General features: G+C 42.8%; 1 protein-coding gene and 1 long non-coding RNA gene across 3 annotated transcripts; one reads left to right on the forward strand and one right to left on the reverse strand.

The window, feature by feature from the left end:
- Positions 1–4,299: 4,299 nt before the first annotated feature.
- Positions 4,300–22,482, reverse strand: LOC126928943 (paired box protein Pax-1-like). 2 transcript variants are annotated; one of them, XM_050744875.1, is made up of 3 exons: positions 21,486–22,482; positions 6,194–6,811; positions 4,300–5,512 (listed from the first exon to the last, which is right to left on the reverse strand). In XM_050744875.1, exons 1-3 carry the CDS (start codon positions 21,502–21,504, stop codon positions 5,046–5,048), a joined length of 1,104 nt encoding a protein of 367 aa, XP_050600832.1. In that variant the 5' UTR covers positions 21,505–22,482; the 3' UTR covers positions 4,300–5,045. The 2 variants fall into 2 exon arrangements, with proteins under 2 accessions (XP_050600832.1, XP_050600831.1); XM_050744874.1 differs by having other exon boundaries at positions 6,194–6,838; positions 21,486–22,477.
- On the forward strand, positions 6,729–9,263 carry LOC126928991 (uncharacterized). Its single transcript, XR_007717037.1, has 2 exons — positions 6,729–6,861; positions 8,044–9,263. It is a non-coding gene; the product is annotated as an uncharacterized LOC126928991 (long non-coding RNA).
- Positions 22,483–23,199: the final 717 nt, after the last annotated feature.

The raw sequence follows: 23,199 nt of genomic DNA on the forward strand, positions 1-23,199 counted from the left end.
ATTTACAGTTAACTAGAATTTGGGTAATAAACTAGAAAACTAAATTTAGTAAATATAACACAAGTTAATAATTTAGTTGTGTGTGAAAAATTCAGTGCTTGAGAAAACTAATTAAACCAGATGTAGAGTTTTCTTACAAGCGGTGACCACTTCGACAATAACGAGGCACTATTGGCATTTGTTTACTGCCGTAAGGAATGCATTTATATTTATTTCACACAAACGTAATAGTATCACTTCTGCGTAGGTGTTCGGAAAAATTGAAAAACCCATACATGCGTCCTTAGCCCATGCCGGGCACTTACAGAAAGCGCATGTATCTGTCCTCAGTCCACACCGATAGCTTTCGCCAGACACCTATATGCGCCCACAGCACTCAAAGGGTTAATTGCGATTTATTTGCGGGGAAACCCCCATTGGAATATACAATATTACATTACAGTTACTATTCAAGTATTAGTTTGCATCGTTGGTATTTAACGCAATGCGATTAAAAGTAAGATTTTGAAATTCTCAATGATTCGAAGATAGTCTATAAGACCATTTAACACTCCATCAGCAAACCGAATACCGTGAGTTATTCTTCTTCTAAGAGTGGACATTACGAGCTGACGAGCATGACACGTAAAAGGCGCGCAGTGGACTCGTCACAGGGTTTGGCGGTGGTTCGACTGTACGGAAAAATTGTACGTTTCTCGAAGTACGGAAAAGTTATTCCATCACCGTGTTTACCTCAGCTCGTTCTCGGGAAATCGCGCGACTCGAGGTTGACGCTGCGCCTTTCCACTTGCGCGAAATCTCGGCCCATTAATCGTGCCCGTGCTCCTCTAATACATTCTATTCTATTCTAAGCGAGACAGATACGCGGCGCGGCCTGTTCTCTCGCGGAGGGTTTATTTACCCGTTAATTTATTAGCGTATCTTCGTCATGGCGTAGCTCGTAATCGAGCGCGACGGAGTTCGCGAGCACGGCGTGCCGCGCGAAGCAAAACGCTCGCTACCAGAACTCGCCGTATTTTAAACGGCAAGGAATCGCAACCGGACACAACGACCAGGAACACCTTTATCTCACGCTTGGGTCTTCATGTTCGTTGAAAAACCGCTGACGTGTATTTGCCGTGGAAATTTATACGCCTATTCACGGCCAATGTCCGTCCACTCCTCTGATATTAGAACCTGTAACTGTTTGATGGAGCTTTTACATCCGAGATAAATTATTCTGTATATTCTCTGCACGATGATGTACGTAGTTAGAAGAACGAAATTTTTGGACGTTGTTCTAATTCCAGTTATGCTCTAAGTCTCTTTACCACGATTAACAATTCGCCTTCCGTGTATTACTAAATCGTTATTAAATGTCTACCTTAATCGATAATAGGTTCGTCCGTAAGTTCGTGCGGTTTTCGTTTCACATCGAATATTATATCTCGTAACAATCGCCTATCGGCTATGACCCATAGGTACGTCGTTCGATACCTTCTGTTTTCTTCTTTCGTGCGATTTTTCCGCGTATATTTTTCCGTGTCAATAACAAAGCGATTTATCGTTCAACAGATACGGAGATTAACGGAAACAAATGTTCGCTCCCACCGTTATAGTCGAGGCGAATGTTTCTTTCCACGACTGGCAGAGTGGATCGCGGAATTCTTCGAACGATGAATCCGAAAATTATCGCAACGTTGAGAAGTTGTAAATATTACGGAGAATACGAAACCGCACTCACCTATGGACCAATCCGTTGGTTGATCTGCGAATCTCTTGCTTGTTACTCCACAGTGTGCAGTCGTTACACGGTCTGCCACAAGATCTCTGTTGCTCCTCTTTCTTTCTTTCATTCTTGCAGAAAATCTCTCCACAGTAAGCACGTATGAGAAGTTTTCTGGAAGGAGAGACTACGAGGACCAAGGAGCATCCCCCTTTCTTTTCCGCGGTTAATAAAAGTGGCCCGCTGTTAATGAGACCGTGGAAAGCCGACACTGAACGACTTCCAAAGAAGCGGTTCCCGTGAGCAGGTTCTGTCGCTCCTTTGACTAGGGAGTAATAGAGTATCGGGGCGGAGTATCTTACCGCGGAATGGAAAAGGGGATATTCGTATTTCAAAGGGACTGACCGTCATGCCGGCGCGATGCTCGTTACGTTATAACTCGCCTAAACATCAGGAGAAAAAGGCGAACGGTTATATAGCGTGTACGTCGGCGGCAAAGCTAACGATTCAACAAGTTTTTAGACTTTCGTGAATCTCGTTTGTTTGGTTTCCGACAAAGGCGAAGATCGGGAAATTAGAAAAGTTTGTCCTTTCTCGCTCTTCGATGAAATACGATGATAAGCGAACGATGTTTAGACGGCGACCACGTTGATTTTGTATAAATGGCGGCTGAAAGGAGGTCCATTGGAAAAACTATCATTGGTTATTTTAGCCAAGAATCGTGAAGCTGGAAGCACCAAGTGGGTGTCTAATTTCGTCGAAGAGGAGGGATTTCACGCTCGATCAACGCTGATTGGACAACGCCGGTCCGTTTGCTTTTATAACTTGGTGCTTTCGTACGCTCGTGCGCGCTCGCCTATGTACTTGCACAGAAGAGAGCGCCGAGCATGTTGTGTGCTATACCTATGCCTGTTGTCACAAATAATTAATATTACGAAATTTAAGATTAGCGGAAATGGTACTATTGTATTTATTATTACTTGTACTTACTTCTCTTAAATAATTCTTGTTCCTCGGAGTCGAAACTACGTGGCGAACAGGGTTCCCTTATGCAACAAGCATTTCGCCGGTCGAAGTTTAATTAAAATGGTAAAACGTAAACGGGCAGCTCTCTTGCAGAAACATTGTTTCTGTGAAAAACAAGAGAGGAAACGATTAATTTAGTTGTAAGCTTGTACGCCTTAAGAACGATATCGCAGCTCATTAAACATTGCACGGCCATTATCTGTGGTTACAGAGAAACGTTGCTGATTATTCGGAATGGAAGCATCAATCAAGCAGTCCACGTTATCGGTAGTTACGCGCGAATCGATCCATGTACGCGCATTTATTACAAGACCGTTAACAGAATACGTAAAAGCCCGAGATAGACAATAATTCCATCGGACACAATACCATCGAACGTGCTTTACGACCATCCCATCTCTTCTAGATACGTTCTACTCGCTCTTTCATTCGTTGGCTGGCCGCAGTCAATAAAGAATCGACGGAACGAAGATGGAAAGTTAATTTCTTCGTTGTTGAAAGCTTCCCTGCAAGACGAAGCGGCTGAAATCTAAAGCTCCGTTTGCACCGTTCGGACATTTGAACGTTCGAGTTTGAAATCTCAAATGCAAGCAACCGGAGCAATTTATAGTTGGCAATTATAGACTCGCGTTTAGCCGCTGAAACTATGTAAATACATTGTGCCTTTTCTTCTTCCTACGTCGTTTCTTAAGCACGGCGTCGACTGTTTCTGGAGCGGCGATCAAACTGAATACGTAGCTTGTGCTTCGATCGATTGGAAACTCGTGATTGCACGAGCACACCGACAACTAAATCTGCCAACGACTCTGCCGGTTTTTCTTTCATTCTGGATCGCCGCGTCTCAAACGAACTTCTCCTTTTGCTTCGCGGAAGCCTTGGTAATTACGAAGATCACCGCAACAGATTAACTTCGACTGAAATACGGCCGCGTTATTTGAACGTTCGGAAATTATATAAAGATAGAAAAGATAATAAATAAATAAATTATTTACTATCATCCGTAGGGAAGCGAACGTTCGAAAGGTGTGGCAAAAAGAGGAGAAGTTGTAGGACATCTAAAGCACCGTTGTATTCTCGAACTCTTCAGCGTGCCAACTGAGCCATGAGCTAGGAAGTAAATTAACGTCGGAGGGCGAAAAATTTTCGGTGAATTATAACGAAGCCGCCGTGCAAAGAGACAGTTCGTCTGAGATACCTTGTTATCAGATCGATCTTTTCGTTGTCTCAGATCAACGCTGATAGATGCTACCGACTCGCGTGGTATTTGTTACACGTAGAAGATAATACGCGTTATTATGTGCATCTAAATAAATCGTATCACGAAAATAGACGGCTATGTAATTATCGAGAATTAGTGTTAATTTCATTCAAGGCACTCGTGTATTTGTAGTAACTACAGAGACTATAGAAAGACTTAAATCTCGTCATACTTATATTTTACGCGAGATTAACAAATTTGTTTAATACATACCAGGTACCTTCGTCCTTTGCAGATTTTCCTCTTCGATTTCGAAGTATGGATGGAAAAAGATTGAAAGAAGGAAAAGAAGTACGTAAGTTCGTTGTTTAACTTGACGGAAAATATATATTTCCCAATGACAAAAGTTGCATTCCATAAAAAAGCATGGCAGAGGACTATAATCGCACGATCGTGACACGATCGTACATGTTTGTCAGTTAAATAATATCGACAGCATCCTCCCAATTTAACGGGGGAGTTTTTCTCGAACGTAAATCTCGCTTCGCTGGGAATAAACGATCTTCTTTCCTTAACGATTATATCTTTAAATCTACGCAAAGTTTTGAACAAACATACAAAAAAAAAAAAAAAAAAAAAAAGAAAAAAAATAAAACAAGGTAAACGATTAAAACAGTATTCGCAGGTTCCACGAGTAACGTGCAAATCCTTTTTTCAAAAGTTGCAACAATCTCGATCGTCTTCTCTCACAGTCCGTTTCACGAATAATAACGAACGTACAATTTTCTTTATGGCACTCGAAGGAAGGCACTCTTGGCAAATGACGATAAAAATATATAATACTGGTGAGATGATATACCGTTATTGCCAGCCACACCCCATTAGGTACTTATTCGTATCTCTTTCTCTATTCCTATATTTCTTGTCTTTATTCTCACTTACAACCACTTACTTTCATCGTTTCGATCGTCCTTTTTCTTAATTACATATCGATTATTAACTCATGGATACATATGCAACCACTATGTGTATGTCTTATACCACGATTCAGTTACTTAGTCTTTCCACCACTCGCGTTTACTATCCGATAAAATCCTATCTAACGTCACGATCGTTTCAATTACAGGGACTAGCTGGTTGACTGTTGGTCGCCGACGACTGCATCATGATCGACTGTACAGTGAGAACCGGTGACGTGGTTGCCACGGGGGTCACGGTGTCCGAATGGTGATGATGATGATGGTACAGAGCCGACGCGTAATACTGCTGATGATGGTGATGGTGGTGCGGATGATGGTAACCGCCGGTTTCCTCGTTGTTATTGTTGCTGGCAGCGTTGTCGTTGCTCTGATGATGATGGTGGTGACCGTGGTGATGATTATTGTTCACCGTAGCGCACAATGGCGACGTTGGCGACGGAGACGACTGCGAATTGATCAAGTTGCAGCTGGTGGCGAGGATGTCGTGAACCGTGTGAGAACTCGGCCACTGTAGACCGACGGAAGTAGCCGTCTGATGGCCGACACCGGGATGAATAGCGGTCGGGGAAGACGGTGACAGCTTGCCCGGCGTCGTCGGCCCAACTGGAAACGCACCGGTACCAAATTGGTATGGAGAGGTTCGTTCGAATTCGATTATTCAGCGTTCGTATCAGGATGGAAGAAAGAGACGCGACTGTTGCCTGATATCCCGCGAGCTCGCTGCTAGAACTAAACGCACACTTCAAGTTGCGCTGGTGGAGAACGAAGTTTTCTTTTTTGGACAGGTTTGTGTTTTTGTTCCTCCTCTCTGTCGTATCGGGATACGAAGAGAGAGGAGGTGCCACACCTACTGTGTTCTTCCACCAATGTGTCACGTACCGTGCCCGGTAGGTTGGCGTCTCGAGCGAGAACTTTGCTCCGAATGCAACTCTTGAAAGCTATCGGGGAATCACGTTGATACTACGAGGGACGAAATTTCACCCAGTGCGGTCCATTTTATCTCAGAAATCACCCGAGTCGAATAAATGCTACTCGATCGAATAACAACAATATCAACTAAGTAACACGAAGACGGGGTGAAACTTCCACCACGATAGCCTTTAAGTGTTATCGATAATGGCACTTCTGATACCTATACGTATCTATGTATTACATGTACATATATCGTTGATATAATTATCTAATACAACGCGGATCAATGCGAACGCGGGAAACTGAAAATCGCAGAAAGTTCTCGCTCGAGGAAGAAGAACAAGAAGTCGCGAGATCATTGAGGCTACCAACCTTGATGATGATGATGATGGTGATGATGCGTTACAGCGGGCGGCGGCGTTGCGTGATAAGGCGTCGGCGGATACGGGACAGGACAAAGGGCGGCTCCAGCCGCGGCCGCGGCCGCGTACAAATGATGATGATGGTGATGATGCGCCGGATGATGGGGATGATGATGAATCGCGGTCGCCGCGCCGACCTTGTTCCTCAATATCCTCGAGATGCTGCTCACCGATGGCACGTTGTATTTGTCGCACACGCCATCCGACAACAAACGATCCCTGATCTCCCAAGCGAAGATACCAGGATCCTTCAGTTTCAATTGTTTGATATACTGGACCACCTTCGGGGTGGTGACACGGGGTTTGCTGCCACCGATCGCGCCAGGCAGTATGCTGCCTGTCTCGTGGTACCGGGCCAAGATCTTGCTGACACAACCATGGCTGACTCGCAGCTGCCGCGAGATGTCGCACGGCCTGATGCCCAGCTGTGCAAGCTCCACTATTCGCAACCTGACCGCATTTGGCAAGGGTCGGCCATTTACGAACACACCCCCTAATTGGTTCACCTCGCCGTACTGTTGCTGCTGCTGTTGTTGATGGGGCTGTTGCTGCTGTTGCTGCTGCTGATCTGCACCGAGTTCGCTGCCGTTACTCTCTGTCCGTAAACAACGTCGAACGGTACATTAACTTTTGGTAACTATAACAGCGATCGACTCGAGACGACCAGACTCGATATAGAAATTTTATTTCTAGCTGTTGTTTCTTCAAAGTACTCTCCGGCGGTGGAACATTCGTTGAACAATCTTAGGCTGCCCTCAGACTATCATTGCTATATCTATATATAAATATTTCAAGGTTCTCAACTAAAAGGATCAACGTGTACATATTGTCAGTACAATATCGTCTAATATTTGTTGATCGTCTGAGGGCATTAGCTTAAAAATAAAGATTTTCTTGATTTATATCGGAAGAGAGCGAACACATCGAGAGCAAGTTCTCATCACTTGCGTATTAACTCTGGTCGTCTTCGTTGTGGTCGAAGAACGGTTGGAAGCAGTGGAAGAAAAATTAGGCAGCTACCTTGGGTCGGTCGTCTTTTTAAAACGTGGTTGATTACGTCGCGACCCTCCGGGACCATAAAACTCTTAATAAATTTCTGCTTCATTCGGTCCTCTTATTTCGGATACGTGACACCCCGTTTCTCAATTTGAATCTCGCGTTCCGATTCGCGGAAACAGCAACGCGACGTCGACTTATAAAATCGTTGCGAAGGGAAAGCCATGGATAATTTTACGTTACGTTGGAGCGTAAAACGAGCGAGTAATCTCGCATCGATTCGACGGGTTAGGCTACTAAATAACGCCACTATAATATACTTCGCATCGAGCCTTACACCTGGCGCCTGGGTTGGGTTTTAATGAGATGCAGATGTACGTCGGTTGCCTCTACTCGGCCGAGCTCGTCTGTAACAACCCTTAATTAGCGAAGCAATGCCCTAGCAATTGCCCCTAACTACGTTCCAAACCCACCTAAATTCCATTCTCCGGTAAGCAAAGACAACAACCCGTCACGAGAATAATAAGAGAGCTATCTTTAACTCGAGAGACCGATGCTCAAGTGTTGTTAGGACTGCCGGCGAGCACGTTAATTTTCCATTATTCAGGAAAACGCAGCGGATTTATAGGCGATGCTCGAAATAGAATTTTTCGCCGATATGCGAATACCTCGTTCTATATTACTTTACGATCGACACGAAACAAACGTAAACGAGAACGAAAACCAAAAGGAATTGAACGTCCTCCTTTTCGCAAACAGATGTCTTCTCGAGTGCAAAAACGTTAATGCGTTGACATCTTCCAGGTTCTTTGATGTCGAGGATCGAAAGCTTCTTTCTTCATTTTGCATCTATTTGAAGTGGCGTGCAGTAGAAATAGAGAGGTGAACGGATATCCGTGAAGGAAGTACGAAGTCGTCATCGAGGAACGCGAGCGTACTTTCCTCCGTGCATGGAGGGGGCAAAATTTATGTGGCTTGGCCCTTTCTCCCTTCGGTTACGTCGGTCTCCATATTCCCTACCCATCGTCTCTCTTTTCTACGCGAACGCCGAGCTGACGTACGCGTTACGGAGAAGAGGAATAAATAAGAAAACCGCGGCGGAAAGGAGGGCCCTACGATGCCTCCGTGATTCCTGGAAGAAGAGTTTCGTCGGCGACGCCGCCGACCGTAGAGACGCGTTTTTGCGCGGCCACCGGCCACCATTTTTTTTTTTCTTCGTCCCCCTTTTCCACATCCCCTCGATCTCCCCGCAATGGCGGCTTCTTGGCAGAGGCGCGAAACACGCGCCCTTTACGCCACGTTTCCACCATCAACGATCCTCTATCAATTTACGTGGGGGCAAGTTTGTTTTACAATTTACGATGCTTCAAGTAATTTTCAATGGTGCGACTATCGTTTCTTTCGCTGTTCGCTGATGGATATTTACTTATTTATCCATCTATTTATTTATCTATTTGTGCATGGAAAATGCTCTATTACAGATTATAGCTACAATACTTCAAGTACTCGACGTAGAGCAGTAAAAGCGAATAAAACATTATTATCGTGTAGTTTAAAGGATTACATAAAAACAACGATATAATTTTGGCGGTTGTAATTAATAACACGTAGAATGGAAGTTTTGAAGAGTTTGGAAGATTCAGGAAGAAAGTCTACGAAGTTAAGTATTTCATTGCTGTGTATATACACGTTCTATTGGACGGATCAGGGTAAAGTAAGTTAGCTGTGTAGTAATTTTGTGAAAAAAAGCGGAGAGGAAAGGTCTGGAAGGGTCATTGAGTCGCATTTTACTTGATGTTAGATTTATATTAGATCGTTATATTTTATATTAGATATGGTATATACGAACGATTAAAACAGTTCATTTTTCTGTTAATAAATTTAAACAGGAAGATAAGATCGTCAATGCGTCTCCGTTCTTCTGGAGAACGTTTTGAGCGAGCTCATAGCCGTGATCGTTTTTTAGCATTGGACTTTCTTCGTCTTATCTATCCAGTTATCGTAATAATAAAGCGTTTCAAAGACGAGGGTGTTCCGATTTTTATACCTTTACGATAATTTGATTATTTTTCGAGTTAGCGCAAGTTAGTTACACGAGTTATACACACGACGTAATTTTTATCCACCGTCGACAGGTTGGCAAATATTATCTTTAATCCAGAAAAAGCTCTCCGGTTTTAATCGAAAGACAAACGAGGAGGCGATTTTCGAAGAATCACCCCGCTAAAAGGAGCGAGTTTTTCAGCGGATCGCCGATTCGTGGAACGACCCCGACGTGGCCCGTTAAACTCCAACGATTTGGACTTAATGACCCGCGTTACATTAAAACTCCGTCTTTTTGCCGGCGAACCGTTCGATCGCGAGGGAGCAGCGCGGGCTCGTTAAACGGAAGACAAGCCCCGTGGTTTATGCGTGCTCCTCGTCGGCTCTCTTCTATAGGTGAGTAATTAATGAAGGGATAAACCGCTCGCATGATAGATTTATAATTACGATGAATTCCCTTGGCTCTAGAGCTGTTCCCACGAAACTGTCGACAACTCGCCGAATCGAGATTACGCTCGCGATAGAATTGGAAGTGAAGTGGAATTAAAAATCTGTCGGATAAGACAGAGACGTTGATAGTTACAATTTCTAGGCTGCGAGATATGGAGCCTGATTATTTAAGAAATAGGAATATTTGTTCTAACTTCTCGCCTTTATAAGTAACGAAAATGTAAAACATTTATTATCTTCGCGATTGTTAATAGCACACCTTACGTTCAACGAAGTGTTTCTTTTTTTTATGCGATCTAAGGGAAATATTTTTCTTGCTCCTCGAGTCTTAAAGGACCTAAGCTCTAGAAATCCAATAAGGGTCGGCAATAAATTCTCGGCGGTTTATAGGTTTCTCCCTAAGTCTACCAGCTTGTAAGTCCACCCGATAACAGGAACGAAAACATACTAGATTCGAGAAGACAAATATCGAAATCTTATAAACCAATTTAGACATTGCACAATACATTGATTTCTTTGTAAAGCATATGGAGAAGAGTTTCGTCTTTCAGTATTGTTACAACGAATATTAATTGCCTGTGAATATATTTCACCTTCGATAAAAGTGACATGCTTTTCATTGATTTTGAATCGGTTCTTGCTGGTTCTCCCGAATTACTGGAAAATGAAGCTACCTTCTTATTGTAACAATCCTATCGATCGAAATGTAATTGACCGATCCACATATGTCTCGTTGGTGTAAAGAATACAAATTCGCAACAAGTTTTGCCACTTTATAGTTGTTTATAGTGCCAGTTTATAGTGCTGGAGATATTCACCTTCAAAGTTGAAAGTTTTAACACGTAATCCCCGTAGTAAGGTCGCTGGAAAACTGACTTTTTGATCAATTACGGAAAAACCGGTTTCACAAAGTTGTTAGGAAACTAACATCTATGTTCTGTAAAACGACTAGAGGAATCCTTCTTTCTCAAGTGCAGCTCCGACCTCGCCAGTTTCGAATAAAAGTAATTGTTGAATATATAACATCAGTAATTTCGGCGTGCAAAATATCTTTATGTTATAATACGAAGTTATCATTCTGCCCATTTCTGAATTATTTCTTAGTGTATGCGTGTAGGAAGTGCAGACAGCCAAGAAATTTCTTTCTAGGGATGGAATCTTAGACAGACGCGAAGAATATGGCTTTCGAGCCTCAGCGTGTTTTACTTTCGAGGGATGTCGTCGCGCTACGAATATCTTTAAGCTTGATTCACACTAGCGATCACGGGACGGTCAGATCACATCGAGTCAACCGTCGGTCAAAATCGCTATATACGTAATTCAAGGAGAGCATTCACAGTAGGCGGTACGATCGGCTCAAGTGAAAATCTGTTGACCGTGGCATCGATGTACTAGCAATAAAAACGGCGGTCAATGCGGTCAACGATCGAAAAAGAACAGCGAGGGCAAGCGTTTGATCGATCGTGATCCGACCGTAACTTTGACCGCTGGTACGAATCAGGCTTAAGAACCGGAGCGACGAATTGTAAACGTTAAAGCGTACGAGCTCATACCTATGAATGTTAATAAACTCTACACCGTCAATGTTCCTCGGTTGACAGTATCAGAGAAAAAGAAGAATGTCCCGAATGGGAAAGAGATCCTCCGGGTGCAGAGCATGTGTGCAGACACACACGCGTGCACGGTTCACCCTCTTCAACGATGAATACGTGTATTACACGCGTGTAAAATGACTACACGCGTCGGACCCTTTGATGTCGGCCATTTATCACCGTAGACCGGAGAAAAAGTCTAATAATATTGCGTGCACCGCGACGTTCACGCGCGTGTGCGCGCGTGAAATGGCCAGATCGTTGGTTCCACGCGCGCGATTCGCAGACGTATGCGTCCACTCGATCTTCCTACGACGATATATTCCACCTCGATTCGCGGGATCCGAGAAATTTGAGCGGTTCTTCGCGTAGACGCAGGAGAAAAGGGAAGAAAGGGAAAGAAAATGAAATGAATCACAAGCGAATCAACGGAAGCTTTATAAGTTAACAGACGATTTTACCACAATCGTGGGTTATATTAGAGAAACGATGGAAGTCGACGTCATGCTCGTGATCGAGATTGATAGCGCGAGTCCAGGCATAATTGATAACGTCAAACCGTGACACGGACATTACGTTGAATGGTCGATTGATCGAAAACCATGCGGACCAAAGGTATATGATACCTTTATAGAGATAGGTTGCCTTCAATTTATGTAAGTTCATAGAACGAGCTTCGAGAGATCGAGTATAGGTACTTTTATATGTTAACAATTTGTACTTCTGCCGCTTGGATTGCAATTCGTAACATTTCAGATACGTTCCACATGAGCTGTCGTATCGGGTAATTTATGTTCTCGTTATTTTGCCAAACATTTTGAAATTTTCCCTTCGAATCATAATTTGAATAGGTTCCAGATATTTTCAATAACGTTCAACTCTAGCATGACATACTACAATTTATGTAGCAATATAGCTTGCGCGACACAGTATAGCAATGTATCAAATAGATCAGTGCACGAGCTTTTACACAGGTTCGGTAATAACGCGGACAGCTAACGACAATTTGACGTTTACGGCGCGCAACTGAAAAAGTGAAACATGGTCCTAACTCGTCTCGCACGTGGTCCTAAATCTCTTCGATCTCGCTCGTAGCTATATATGTTGTTATTCGTGTAAACCGTAAACGATCCTCCAATTATTTCTCGTGGCATGCACGCTTCGTTTTCCAAGGAACGAAGAAGAAAACGATAAAAAGCAGCGAGCCGGCGAGACGACGGCGAGGGAAGGATCGACTAATTTGGTAGCTGGAAATTTGCGAAAACGATACCGGGGAGGCGGAACAAATTGTCGCGGATAAAAGAAGCAGCAAAAATCGGCTGGTGCACGCTGCTGGTGTATAAGTAGAAAAGTTGAACGACGGACGCGCGAGTCCGTGATGTGGGCGTACACCGGACGAGTGATGGATGTCAGTGTCACCCTCAAAAACACGTGTTCCGCTTACATAGATGCCCGAAACGCGACCAGTGTTTGTCTACCATTCTCACTCGCTAATTATCGACCCCTCTGCCTATCCCCTTTGTCGGCCTCTCGCTCCTCTTTTATAGAAACGGATCTTTCGTTTAATTTCCGCGCTCGTCTGCACCCCGGCGCCCACATGTCACTGATTAGTTCCTTCCAACGCAAACGCCGCGCCGTGTCGAAGATTAAAGGTTCTTCGTTTTACACCGTGAACGTGGAACAAGTTGAAACGGTCTGAAACGATCTGGAGCAAGTTTTGGCTCGAAATCCATCGAATACATTGGTACAGCACTGGATGGCACTGCTCTGTATCGCTCGCCTTCACGCGTTACTGTGTTCTTTTATTTGTATTTATGTGACATTTTCGGCCAATACGCCTGCCCATCTCTACCTTTGCATTCAGTTTATACGAAACAATCAGATCTACATTCATTGCTTCCATCTTTTTGCATCCAGCTCCATACATCGTTAGAAGGTAGGCTTATTTAACGAATATTTTGGAAGAAAATAGGTTCGAACTGTTTATATGGAAGTTGACAAATGGAAACGTTGCTTTCAAATATAAGAGGATTTCGATTAGATAAATTCGAAGCTTTATAAGTACTTTAAGTAGAAGATTAATTGTCGATATCCTTGTGGTAGCTTTCTATTCGCTTCAGCTTTCTATCGAACAATATCCAATGATATCCCTAATATTTAGTTTCTGTCTTTCACTACTCGACCTATCATTTTTATAAAATTCCTTTCAAATTTATTAGCAGTTTAGGTTTCCTTCAAATCTAATCAAAGTGTCCAAGTAGTCATAAGTACATGTACGTTCTCGAACTCTACAGCCACTCGTGTTGATATTCGGAATCGATTCAAATAAAGCGGAACATAATCTCCTACGATTAACAATAGAATGTCATAAAGCGAGACCTTTGTACTAGAAACTGACTCGTGTTCGTACTACTACGCATTGAACTTGGTCTCATCGCCAGCGTAGAACGTTCTGTAATTAATTAAATTAACGAAAGGATAGTTAACGAGGTGGAGTCGCGGAGCTAGTTAGGATTCGCCAGATCGTTTCATGGAATGGAGAATACTCTGAAGGGTCGTGAATCTTGATATTTAGCCGAAATACTTAGCGGAATACCGAGTCGATGCACGAGCATAGATTTATAACACGTGCTCACGTTGAATCCGCAGACGTTGAAAATAGTCCTGTCATGTTTCATCATTATTTCCAGAGGCCTCATAACCTGGGCACTGGCCAAATAGAATTGTTAGGATCTATGTGCCACCTCTTACGCAGCCATAATGTTAATAATTAACAAAAGAGCGTTGAACATGTGCTTCCGACTCTCCGTATAACAACGCGTTAGTTCGCAAACCTCTGTTACTTTTCTTCGATTCTGCTGTGAAATCGAAAAGATTCTCAATAATTCGAACGGGATTTCGCATAATCTAAAAACTGGGAATTGTAATCGAATCGTCTATCGCGTTCGATCCAAGTATAGCAATACACGCAGTTACATGCAAGTAATATAAATCGTAAATCATGTCACGTTATCGCGAATGGTTAATTTATATATGCCAGGAATATATTTTTCGCGAACTCTTCAAGGAAAAAAAAACTCGTCAGATCCCGACATCGAAAGAACGGATTTTGAATTTTTCTCGTCGATTAGCGGAGAGTCTATTTATAAGCGTGAAATTTATGCAACTCGATGCACGAGGAAATTAATTATATGCTAATCGCGGTACATTTTTCATGATAACCCCGTTTGACCTCGTCGAACATAGTTTCATCATAGCTCTGCCGATTTCCACATGCGGCTGCCGAGCAAACCGAGTGTTACGATGATTTTCAATCGAACTCTCTGATTCCTCTGCTAACGAAACACGATTATCTCGTCAAGCAACTCTACTCTTCAAAATGTTTCACCGTGACGTTTATGTTCCTTTTAAATATCCAACCATTTCCTTTGAACTTTAAGCTCAGCTTTCAACCACGCTCGATAATACTCGATCGTTTAATGTTAATTCGAGCCTGCACGATTCAACTTTTTAATCAGCAGTTAAATCGTGATTTTGAAAGCGTCTCTTCTCGTCCACGAAATTACGCACTCGGTTTATTCATTAAGCGCTTAACGAATAGATTTGTAAGTTTCCCGCGCGATTTCTACTCGGCTTCCCTTTCCCTCCGAGAGACCGTACCTTTCTTCGCGCACCCTAAAATACACGCGTGCAAAATTTATCTCGCACACGCGTGTGCGTGAGGCCGGCTCACATCTGGAATACGCGATGACAGTGGGACCGAAATATATTCGATCGACGAACAAAAAACGCGCTCCGCCGAAAATTACGTTCCCTTTTTTCACTTAGATCCTTCAAACGCGGCCCGATTTTCGTTAAATTAAACAAATAATATTCCTTTCGCCTAAATGATTAATAGCTATCTTGCCCTTCCATCAAATTTAGTCTCTGCGCGTTCGGAAAATTGGCTAAAGGAATTAAAATACCAGATATACGAGACACTTTGTCCATATACCTAACAAAAACGGAAATCACAGAAACTTCCCAATAATGCAGCATCGCTCGAAATAAAACGATTTTACGATCCAGTTCGATGTTTTAGAAACGTACGTATTCGCAAGACCTCGTGGAATTTCTAATTTGAAGTTAGCAAACTTGCGAGTCTACCTTTGAGATTTCTAAGGAAATTTATCGATCGATCGTTTTGTCTATTCTGGCATGATTCATCATTCTGTATAATATACCGAAGACAGAATCGAGAGAGCTAAGTTTTCCTAGAGAAGACGAAGACCGCGAAGATGAATACCGAAGTATATAAACGAAGAGCGAGCCGTAATTGAAAGCATGTTCTGTGCCGAGACGAAAATTGCTACTCGACTCTGAATGCTATAGAGTCGCGACAGGTTTTTGGGATGGGCTATTAGAAGAAACCCCTGTGGCGGGCCGCCAGGATCTTGAATCACGAGACGAGTATGCAAAACTTCACGTCCAAATCGTGCAAGTAATAACTTGTCAACGATACATCTCCGGATCGTTTCGCCTTACGATCGTTGTTTGTGGATGACTATATGCCGTATCTAATAGTCCATACGATACGTTCCACCTTGCCACGCTTTCATAGCCAAATCGCGATCCACGCTACATTACCTGAGGTACAGTCAGAGGATTAACTTCGTTAATGTCAGTCGAAAACATTCTTTCGTCTTTTCATTCGCAGCTTTTAATTTTCATCCCTATAGGTACGTGCGAATCGAGGTTTTCATGAAAGGTTTCCGTTCACAGAGGCATTGGTACGCTTGCGACAGGTTCAATGAATCAGAAAAATCATTGAAAAATTATCAAAACCTTTAAGAGTTATCGTTTCGCGTGAAACGTTAGATTAGATATTACAAATGACACGTGTTATGTATAAACTGTGGATGATTATATAATATGGATTCAGATTTTGAACAGATTTTTTGCAATATCTGACCTAATTCGTCTTCAATTTTTCTAATAGGATTTACATCAGCAAACTTTCGAGATCAATCAAGGCAGGTGTCCTGATACGAATAAGAGCATAGGATCAAATTTAACTATCTCAAGTAAATAATATAAATGTCAAAATAAATAGAAATATCTTTCTTATTCCCATTGAGATATTTACATAGTTTAATAGTTCACATCGTTTACCGTTCCAACGAGTCGATTATGTTTCCAAATTTATTCGTTAATATTCGTTCGTTTAAATGACCGAAGAGATCGTCGTCCAATAACATTTTACCGAAAGTTCCGTAATCCCGAAAATATAATTCTGAGAACGAGAGAGACACATGAAAGTGTTGCTTAACAGTCGCAAAAAAGAAGATATCATCTCTTACGTTTTGGGTAATCTACTATTTACGTATTTAGCGATATCGCGACGCTTAAATTGCTTGAATTAGCCTTTAAGTTTGTTAGGAATTTAGATAAATGCAATTTTGGTGTATTTAGATAGTAATTGGTAGATAATCGTTTTAGCTTCACTTCGTAAGACAATGTTTTAACGTTCTTACAATTAAATTCGATGAAACATCCGAAATGAAACATTTTACGAACCGGTCCGATACGACGATGTTTTAGGAGCGTTCGAAGTATTTGCCGAACCTTTAGGAACCTGTAATTTGTAGTTAGCAAATTTGCTTTAAATTTAGTCAAAAGTCATTGTAGCAAATACGGAGGAATTCTGCTAGGAAATTAGCTTTAAAAGGGTCGAGAAATTAACAAGCAAATTGTCGCGAAGTTTTCAAACCTTCTGAGAGGGATGAAAGAGGATTCGAAACATCCCTGAGAAAGGAAGTCAGAGACAGAACAGTTGGTAGGTAGCTCGAGACAACTCCAGAAGCTAGCACAAGTATTTGAGCAGTCCTTTGTCAACTGGACCCTTAAAAGCTAGCTTCCTTATTTAACTAGAACAAACGGTACTAATTGAACGCTAATGAATCTGTAACTGCATGTTGGTCTGACAGTGTCAATAATACACGAGACGTTCTGTCGAATCTTTCATAGGGAACAATCTGACTTTCTACTTAGACTACAGAGTCGAACAGTATCCTCCTTTCATTCAAATTAACGCGAAAATCTTTCCCAATGTTGTCTATAAAAGAACTACGTGAAATGTCTACGTAATATTTAATACAGACCAGCTAAATCTTTGTCTTCGTAAGAATTTATCAATTTTAATTTTTTAGCTTTCTCTTTGTATTATTAATTTGCATAAAGGCAGATATCGGAAACCTAACAACAAAACATACGCATTTATTCCCACTACATTTGATATTTTCATTTTAATCATAATCTTCTATGTTACGAGTTCTATCTTATCTATTGCTATATATCTATATATCCTAGCGTTAAAGCAAAAGTACAACATTGTTTCTAACTAGTCTGGACCTCATGGTACGCACGATATTTCTTATAATATTTAGTAGGTGAACTAAATCTTTGTCCTCGTAAGATATGAATTTGCATAAACATCGGCAGTCCAACAATGAAATATACCTGTTTATTTTCACTACGACGTATTTACAGGTCTATAGTTCTGGCGTTAAAGCGAAGGTATAACGATACTATTCTAACTGGACCCCCACAGTAGCAGTTAAGAATTAAGCATCAGCCGACCAGTGCATTAATCGCTTAATTATTCCACGTCGATAGCAGCGTGCACATTACGAGCATTGTTAAACGCGATTGATGAATCTCAACGTCCACAGATAGCTTTGTGAAACGGTTCGCGATCAGTGCAAAATAACGGAGGATCGTTTAACGGTCAATCGTTCGTTGCGAAGTGCCATGACAAATTTGTATTGTCCGCCGTAATGTCTCACCCACGTAAACAGGCGTGAAGTAATACAAAAGGAACATAAAACGTCGTTTTATCTACGAAATACGTTTCCAATGTACCGCGGTTACATATCGAGGTCTTGAACCGTACATGTGGCTACGGCTGTATTGGTGTCAATGACTTCAGAGATTGTCAACGTCATTGGAGAAAAAAGCAGAGCCCGATAACACAGGCGTTTTAAACCGACTCAAACATCGCCTCGGTTTCCATCGTTCTTCTTTCTACACGCGCTGCGAAATTTTACCGACTTTCACAACGGTCATCGCGGTCTTAAAATATACCCTTCGAAGCAGAATAACATTTTCAAAATTGAATCGAAGCACTTGGATTTCCTTGAGAAGTTGGAAGAATTAACGCGCTGAATGACGCGTAAGAAACTCTCGGAAAAATTACGATCGATCAGCGGTAATAAACGTCGCCTTTTACAACTTTTCCATCCGATGTCGTAATGAAAAATTAAACGGTACGTTTCGTAGATTTATGCCAGTTACGCTATAGTACGTGCTGAAAATTTCATTGGAACCGGTTAACGTTGCTACGAGCTACGAACGATCGAAAATAGCGAGAAACGCAGTTTTCCACGATTTTCAGCCTGAAATCTAAAGCTCGTTTCCGTACAGACCTATTTCGACGAATTAACGTAACCGGCTGCATATTTATCAATTATCATCGAGAAAAACACGACTCGTACCTATAATTTATTCCATGTTTCCTGCACAAAGTCTTCGTCCTAATCGAATCCTTTTTGGGGAACACTCGAGTTAATAGATTTTCTAATTGTGCGTAAGTATGATGGATAGGTTGGCCTGCAGTTCGTACGTGTACAAAATAATGTCGCGCGTCCATACGTCTGTGTAAAGATCGGTATTGCTGCAAGGGTAACGATAGATCTAGGTCATCGGCAGCGTTTCGCGCGTCACAATAAACGTGGAACATCATCGAGATTTATGATCCTGCGTTACCAAAATGTAGGTCATCGTGCACTCGGTTCAGCGTCGTCGATCGGACGTGTCATTCCTCTATCGTAGACGTTCTCCAAAAAAGATCAACACTTTTGCGATTGTCGGATACTCATCCTACCGAAAAGAGGATTAATCTCTTGCGGAAATCGACGAAAAATAGAGTCAATTTTAAGAACCTTTCCCGGTGAACATTCGAGAAAACATCATCGCCAAAGTAAGATCTACAAAATTCTTATTAAATGATTTCATCCACTGCCTTTGGAAGTGACAATATCGTCAACGTACAGTACGATCGACATTGTACAAGGAATAGACATTTTTTCAGATTTGTTGCGACAAGAATAATTAATCGAAGAAGATGAAATCGGAGGATAGCGTAATAACAGCCAACGTTACGATAACATATATCAGAGGAAATTCTCTCCGTATTTCCAAAGATCTGTTTAGTTAACAGAAATGCGCAGTTGGCTGGACGTTTCACCGGTATCTGGTGGCATAGATCATGCTCCCCGAGAACCGTCTGCGAAACAGTCTCGTTAGGACGGTCCACTTCGATATTCGTCAAGCCAGAAAACGCCGCTGACATAATTATTAAACACCGAACGGATTCGTTCTACGCTTCGTGGCCACGGCCAGTCCCGATATACGGTTGCTACGGCTGGTCGAGACTTTCAGAAGGAAAAGAAAAAAAAAAGGAAGAAAGATCGAAAGCAGAGCGATAAGGAGCCGAGGAGGGCATCCGGCACCCAGCAAGGTCAAAGGTTTCTGGAGAAATGAGTACAGTATACTTTCTATGAATGGATCGACTCGTGGCATCTTTCGCGCGAATTATTCCACCATTTGCCAATTATTTATATTTATGCTAAAGCTTTCGTAAATCCTATCGATCCTATCGGTTGTTCAAGTTAACACGCTATTCAGCTTGCGTACGCTGATGCGTACGCTTTCGCCCGTATGTAACAAGTAAATAAGTAAATATTTCGCATATTTCTTCCCCTTAACTCTGCTACCAGTTCTTTGGATCTAAAATTATTGGAGAAAAATAGAATACGAAAGGATCGTTGCTGTATAATTTTCCACTGTAAGCGTATGTTAAAAGCGTTAGAAGTATGTTAAAAAGAATAGCGAGATTGGGATTCAAAAATTCCAATACGAGTCTTCCTCCGTTGACAAATTTCTTTCGGAAAATCGTCGTTGATACGCGTTTCTCGTAAATGAATCGTCTAAAATTTCTTTCGAGCAACTACATGGTAAAAATGATTGAAAACGAAACAGAAAGCTTCGTTGAACGATGACGTACGATCGAGGAATGATCGAATGTTGTTTGCCGAGACTGGCAGAGCCGATAGAAGAGATTTAGATGCATTCTAGCGATCGTAAACAAAAAATTCGAACGAAACGAGCCTGTGCACGGTGTTTAGATACGCTCGTGTTGGTAGATAATTCTGGCAACCTATTTCATTATCGTACGCGATTCGCTTGAAATTAATAAGTGGCGAGCGACGGCGCCACACCAAGATACAACCAAGCGCCACGTCTCATTTAATTATAAATTCAATTAGGTCGAAGTTGATTGGCATATGCAAACACATCGCGCGCCATCGAGATTCGATCTTTCATCTCGTCGAACAGTCGCATTCGGGCAAAAACGTACGAGAAGAAAATGAGTTTTACTAGGAGACCGGCGTCCAGACACCCGCGATTCATCGCTCTATATAACGTTACATCACGCTTTGAAATTTCGCCGCAGATAAGACGCGGATGGTCCCATTAATCGCGAAACACAAATAACGTGACGCTAACGTAAGACGTTAGTTTGACGAAAGTACGTATCAAGCGTGGTAAATCAATCCTATGGCATGTGACGCTAACGTAAGTTTATGCCAATGTAATATAACAGCTACATACAGCAACATATCTCTTATTTTTAGCGAAACGTCGGTGTTCGATGCATCGTTACGAACGTCGACTATCTCTTAATGTTTTACAATTTCGGAGAAGACGTAACAACTGTCCTAAAACTTTCCAGCGAAGTTTCTCGCATCCAACAAGCTCGGAAGTTCCGCCTGTACGAGTTTCAACCGTTCGATCGCGTTAGTTACATAATTAGACGGTTTAACAAATATCGTTGAAATATAATTTGCCGCAGATACGTTCCTCATATCCTCCAGCTATTTTCAGCGACATAAACCAAATTCTTCTTCGACTGTTCCAACTGTTCCAACAAACCAGCAATGAATTCTCCTCAACATCCAGCAATGTTTATTAAAAAAAGATTCACAGGTACATTACGTAATCGTAGTTACGTTGTCGGTATGGTATGAACACGAAGTGGGAATTGTTACAGCAATTTCTCACCTAACACGATGGGATCCATGAGGAAGAGCAGCCTTGCAGCCGTCGGCTACGCGCAACGCGGTTCCTCCAGTTCCTCCTGCCCCGCAGACCTTGCCCCGTTCACTCAGCTTTTCTCCGCTTTAATTATACTATCCAGGCTGCGATGGCGCGATTCGCTTATTCGATCTTTCGATTCACCGATCTCGGTAATAGCTTCCAAAGCTCGTGCAACGATCTCATAAAGTCTGCACTGCGTTCACCGTGCACCAACCGTGTTCCTTCGACTATCAGCATCCCTCCCGCTTCACATTTTCCACCGATACGTGCAACAGATCGCTCCAATCTCGAACGATCTTGCGATCTTGAAATTCTCCTATCGTACGCGTAACAACGAATAACGGAGTACGTGGGTAATTAGCTTCGGCGAGGAGGTATCGGTAAGTCACTTAGGCGAATGCGGAAAGGACGCGCGAGCCAGGTGAAAGGTGGAGAACACTGGAAGAATCGAGTGGTAACGAGCGTGAAGGGAGCCACGCCGCCTTCCTTCGTCGTCCTTCATTCACGCGCACCGAAGGGGGACACTGAAGGCGTTCTCGCGGCTGTACACGGAAAAACGCGACAATTGAACGGTAAATAATCCGGTGTCCGCGGCACCGTGTCCGTGTGCACTCGCCCTATAAAAGAAGAAACGTGCACATAAACGAAAAAGAGGAACAAGAGAGAGGGGCAGGGGGAGGGAAGGGGCAGCGAGAACGAGAAAGGCAGTAACGGCGGAGTCGCGGCTAGACGAGACGAAAAAAGAAGCACGGACACGGTCAATGGTGCGCGGCTCGCCCTTCGCTGCCTCACTGACTGGGGCGACAGATTTACCAGAGCAGAAATAAGAAATCTCCTCTCCGGCTAGTAGCGTAGCCTTTAGAACGCGGTCCCCCGCCTGCTCTCTCGTGTAAGTAGACTCCTTCTACGCGTGTACGTGTACGACACACGAATTAACATAGAAGGAGAGAGCGTATCTCTGGTGATTGAACGCGTGTGTGCGTGAAAGAACGTACCCACCTACTGTGTACTCTTGTTTTAAGCGTGCGTGATCGTGCATACTCGTCGCAACGAGAGCGAATAAGAGGAAACATAAAGATTCGGCGAGAGCGAGTGAGATAAAATATAAGAGGAAGATGCTCATCCGTGCAGGGAAAATTAAACGAGGATAGAGAATGGAAATGGGTGAGAAATATGCGAAGAAGCGCGAGTAGAAAGGAGATGGAAGATGAGAGGGCTGCAAGTGGTCGATCGACCAATCGGTGGCCGCTCACACTAAAGCTCTGCGCACACTTCTGCGCATCCGTGTGATCGAGCAAGTAAAGTACACGCTCTCTTATAATTATGATCCCTTGCTATTGTGTGCGCCGGAGTAGGAGTACTGGTGCGCACGCTCGACCAAGCACGGCCAATAATCACGATGGGACTAAGGGGGAAAGTTGGCCACGCTTAAGAGGCGGAGTCACATTCGCACGGACCATTGGCGAGAGCAGTGCACCGTGAGCGAGCCTGGTTTACGCCTCTTCATTGTGGTCTTTTGCCACGCGTTCATTGTCTTATTCTACTTCTCCCTTGTTGATGACTCGAATGCGTTGTATATATACCATTTCGGTCGAACTACGCTTGACACTTTCTACTCGCGAATTATCCGTCGTGACTGTTGCAGGCTAAGAGAGCGTTGTACGAGAAAGTTTGCAAG

This window comes from Bombus affinis, chromosome 2, assembly GCF_024516045.1.
Source record: "Bombus affinis isolate iyBomAffi1 chromosome 2, iyBomAffi1.2, whole genome shotgun sequence".
NCBI lineage: Eukaryota > Metazoa > Arthropoda > Insecta > Hymenoptera > Apidae > Bombus > Bombus affinis.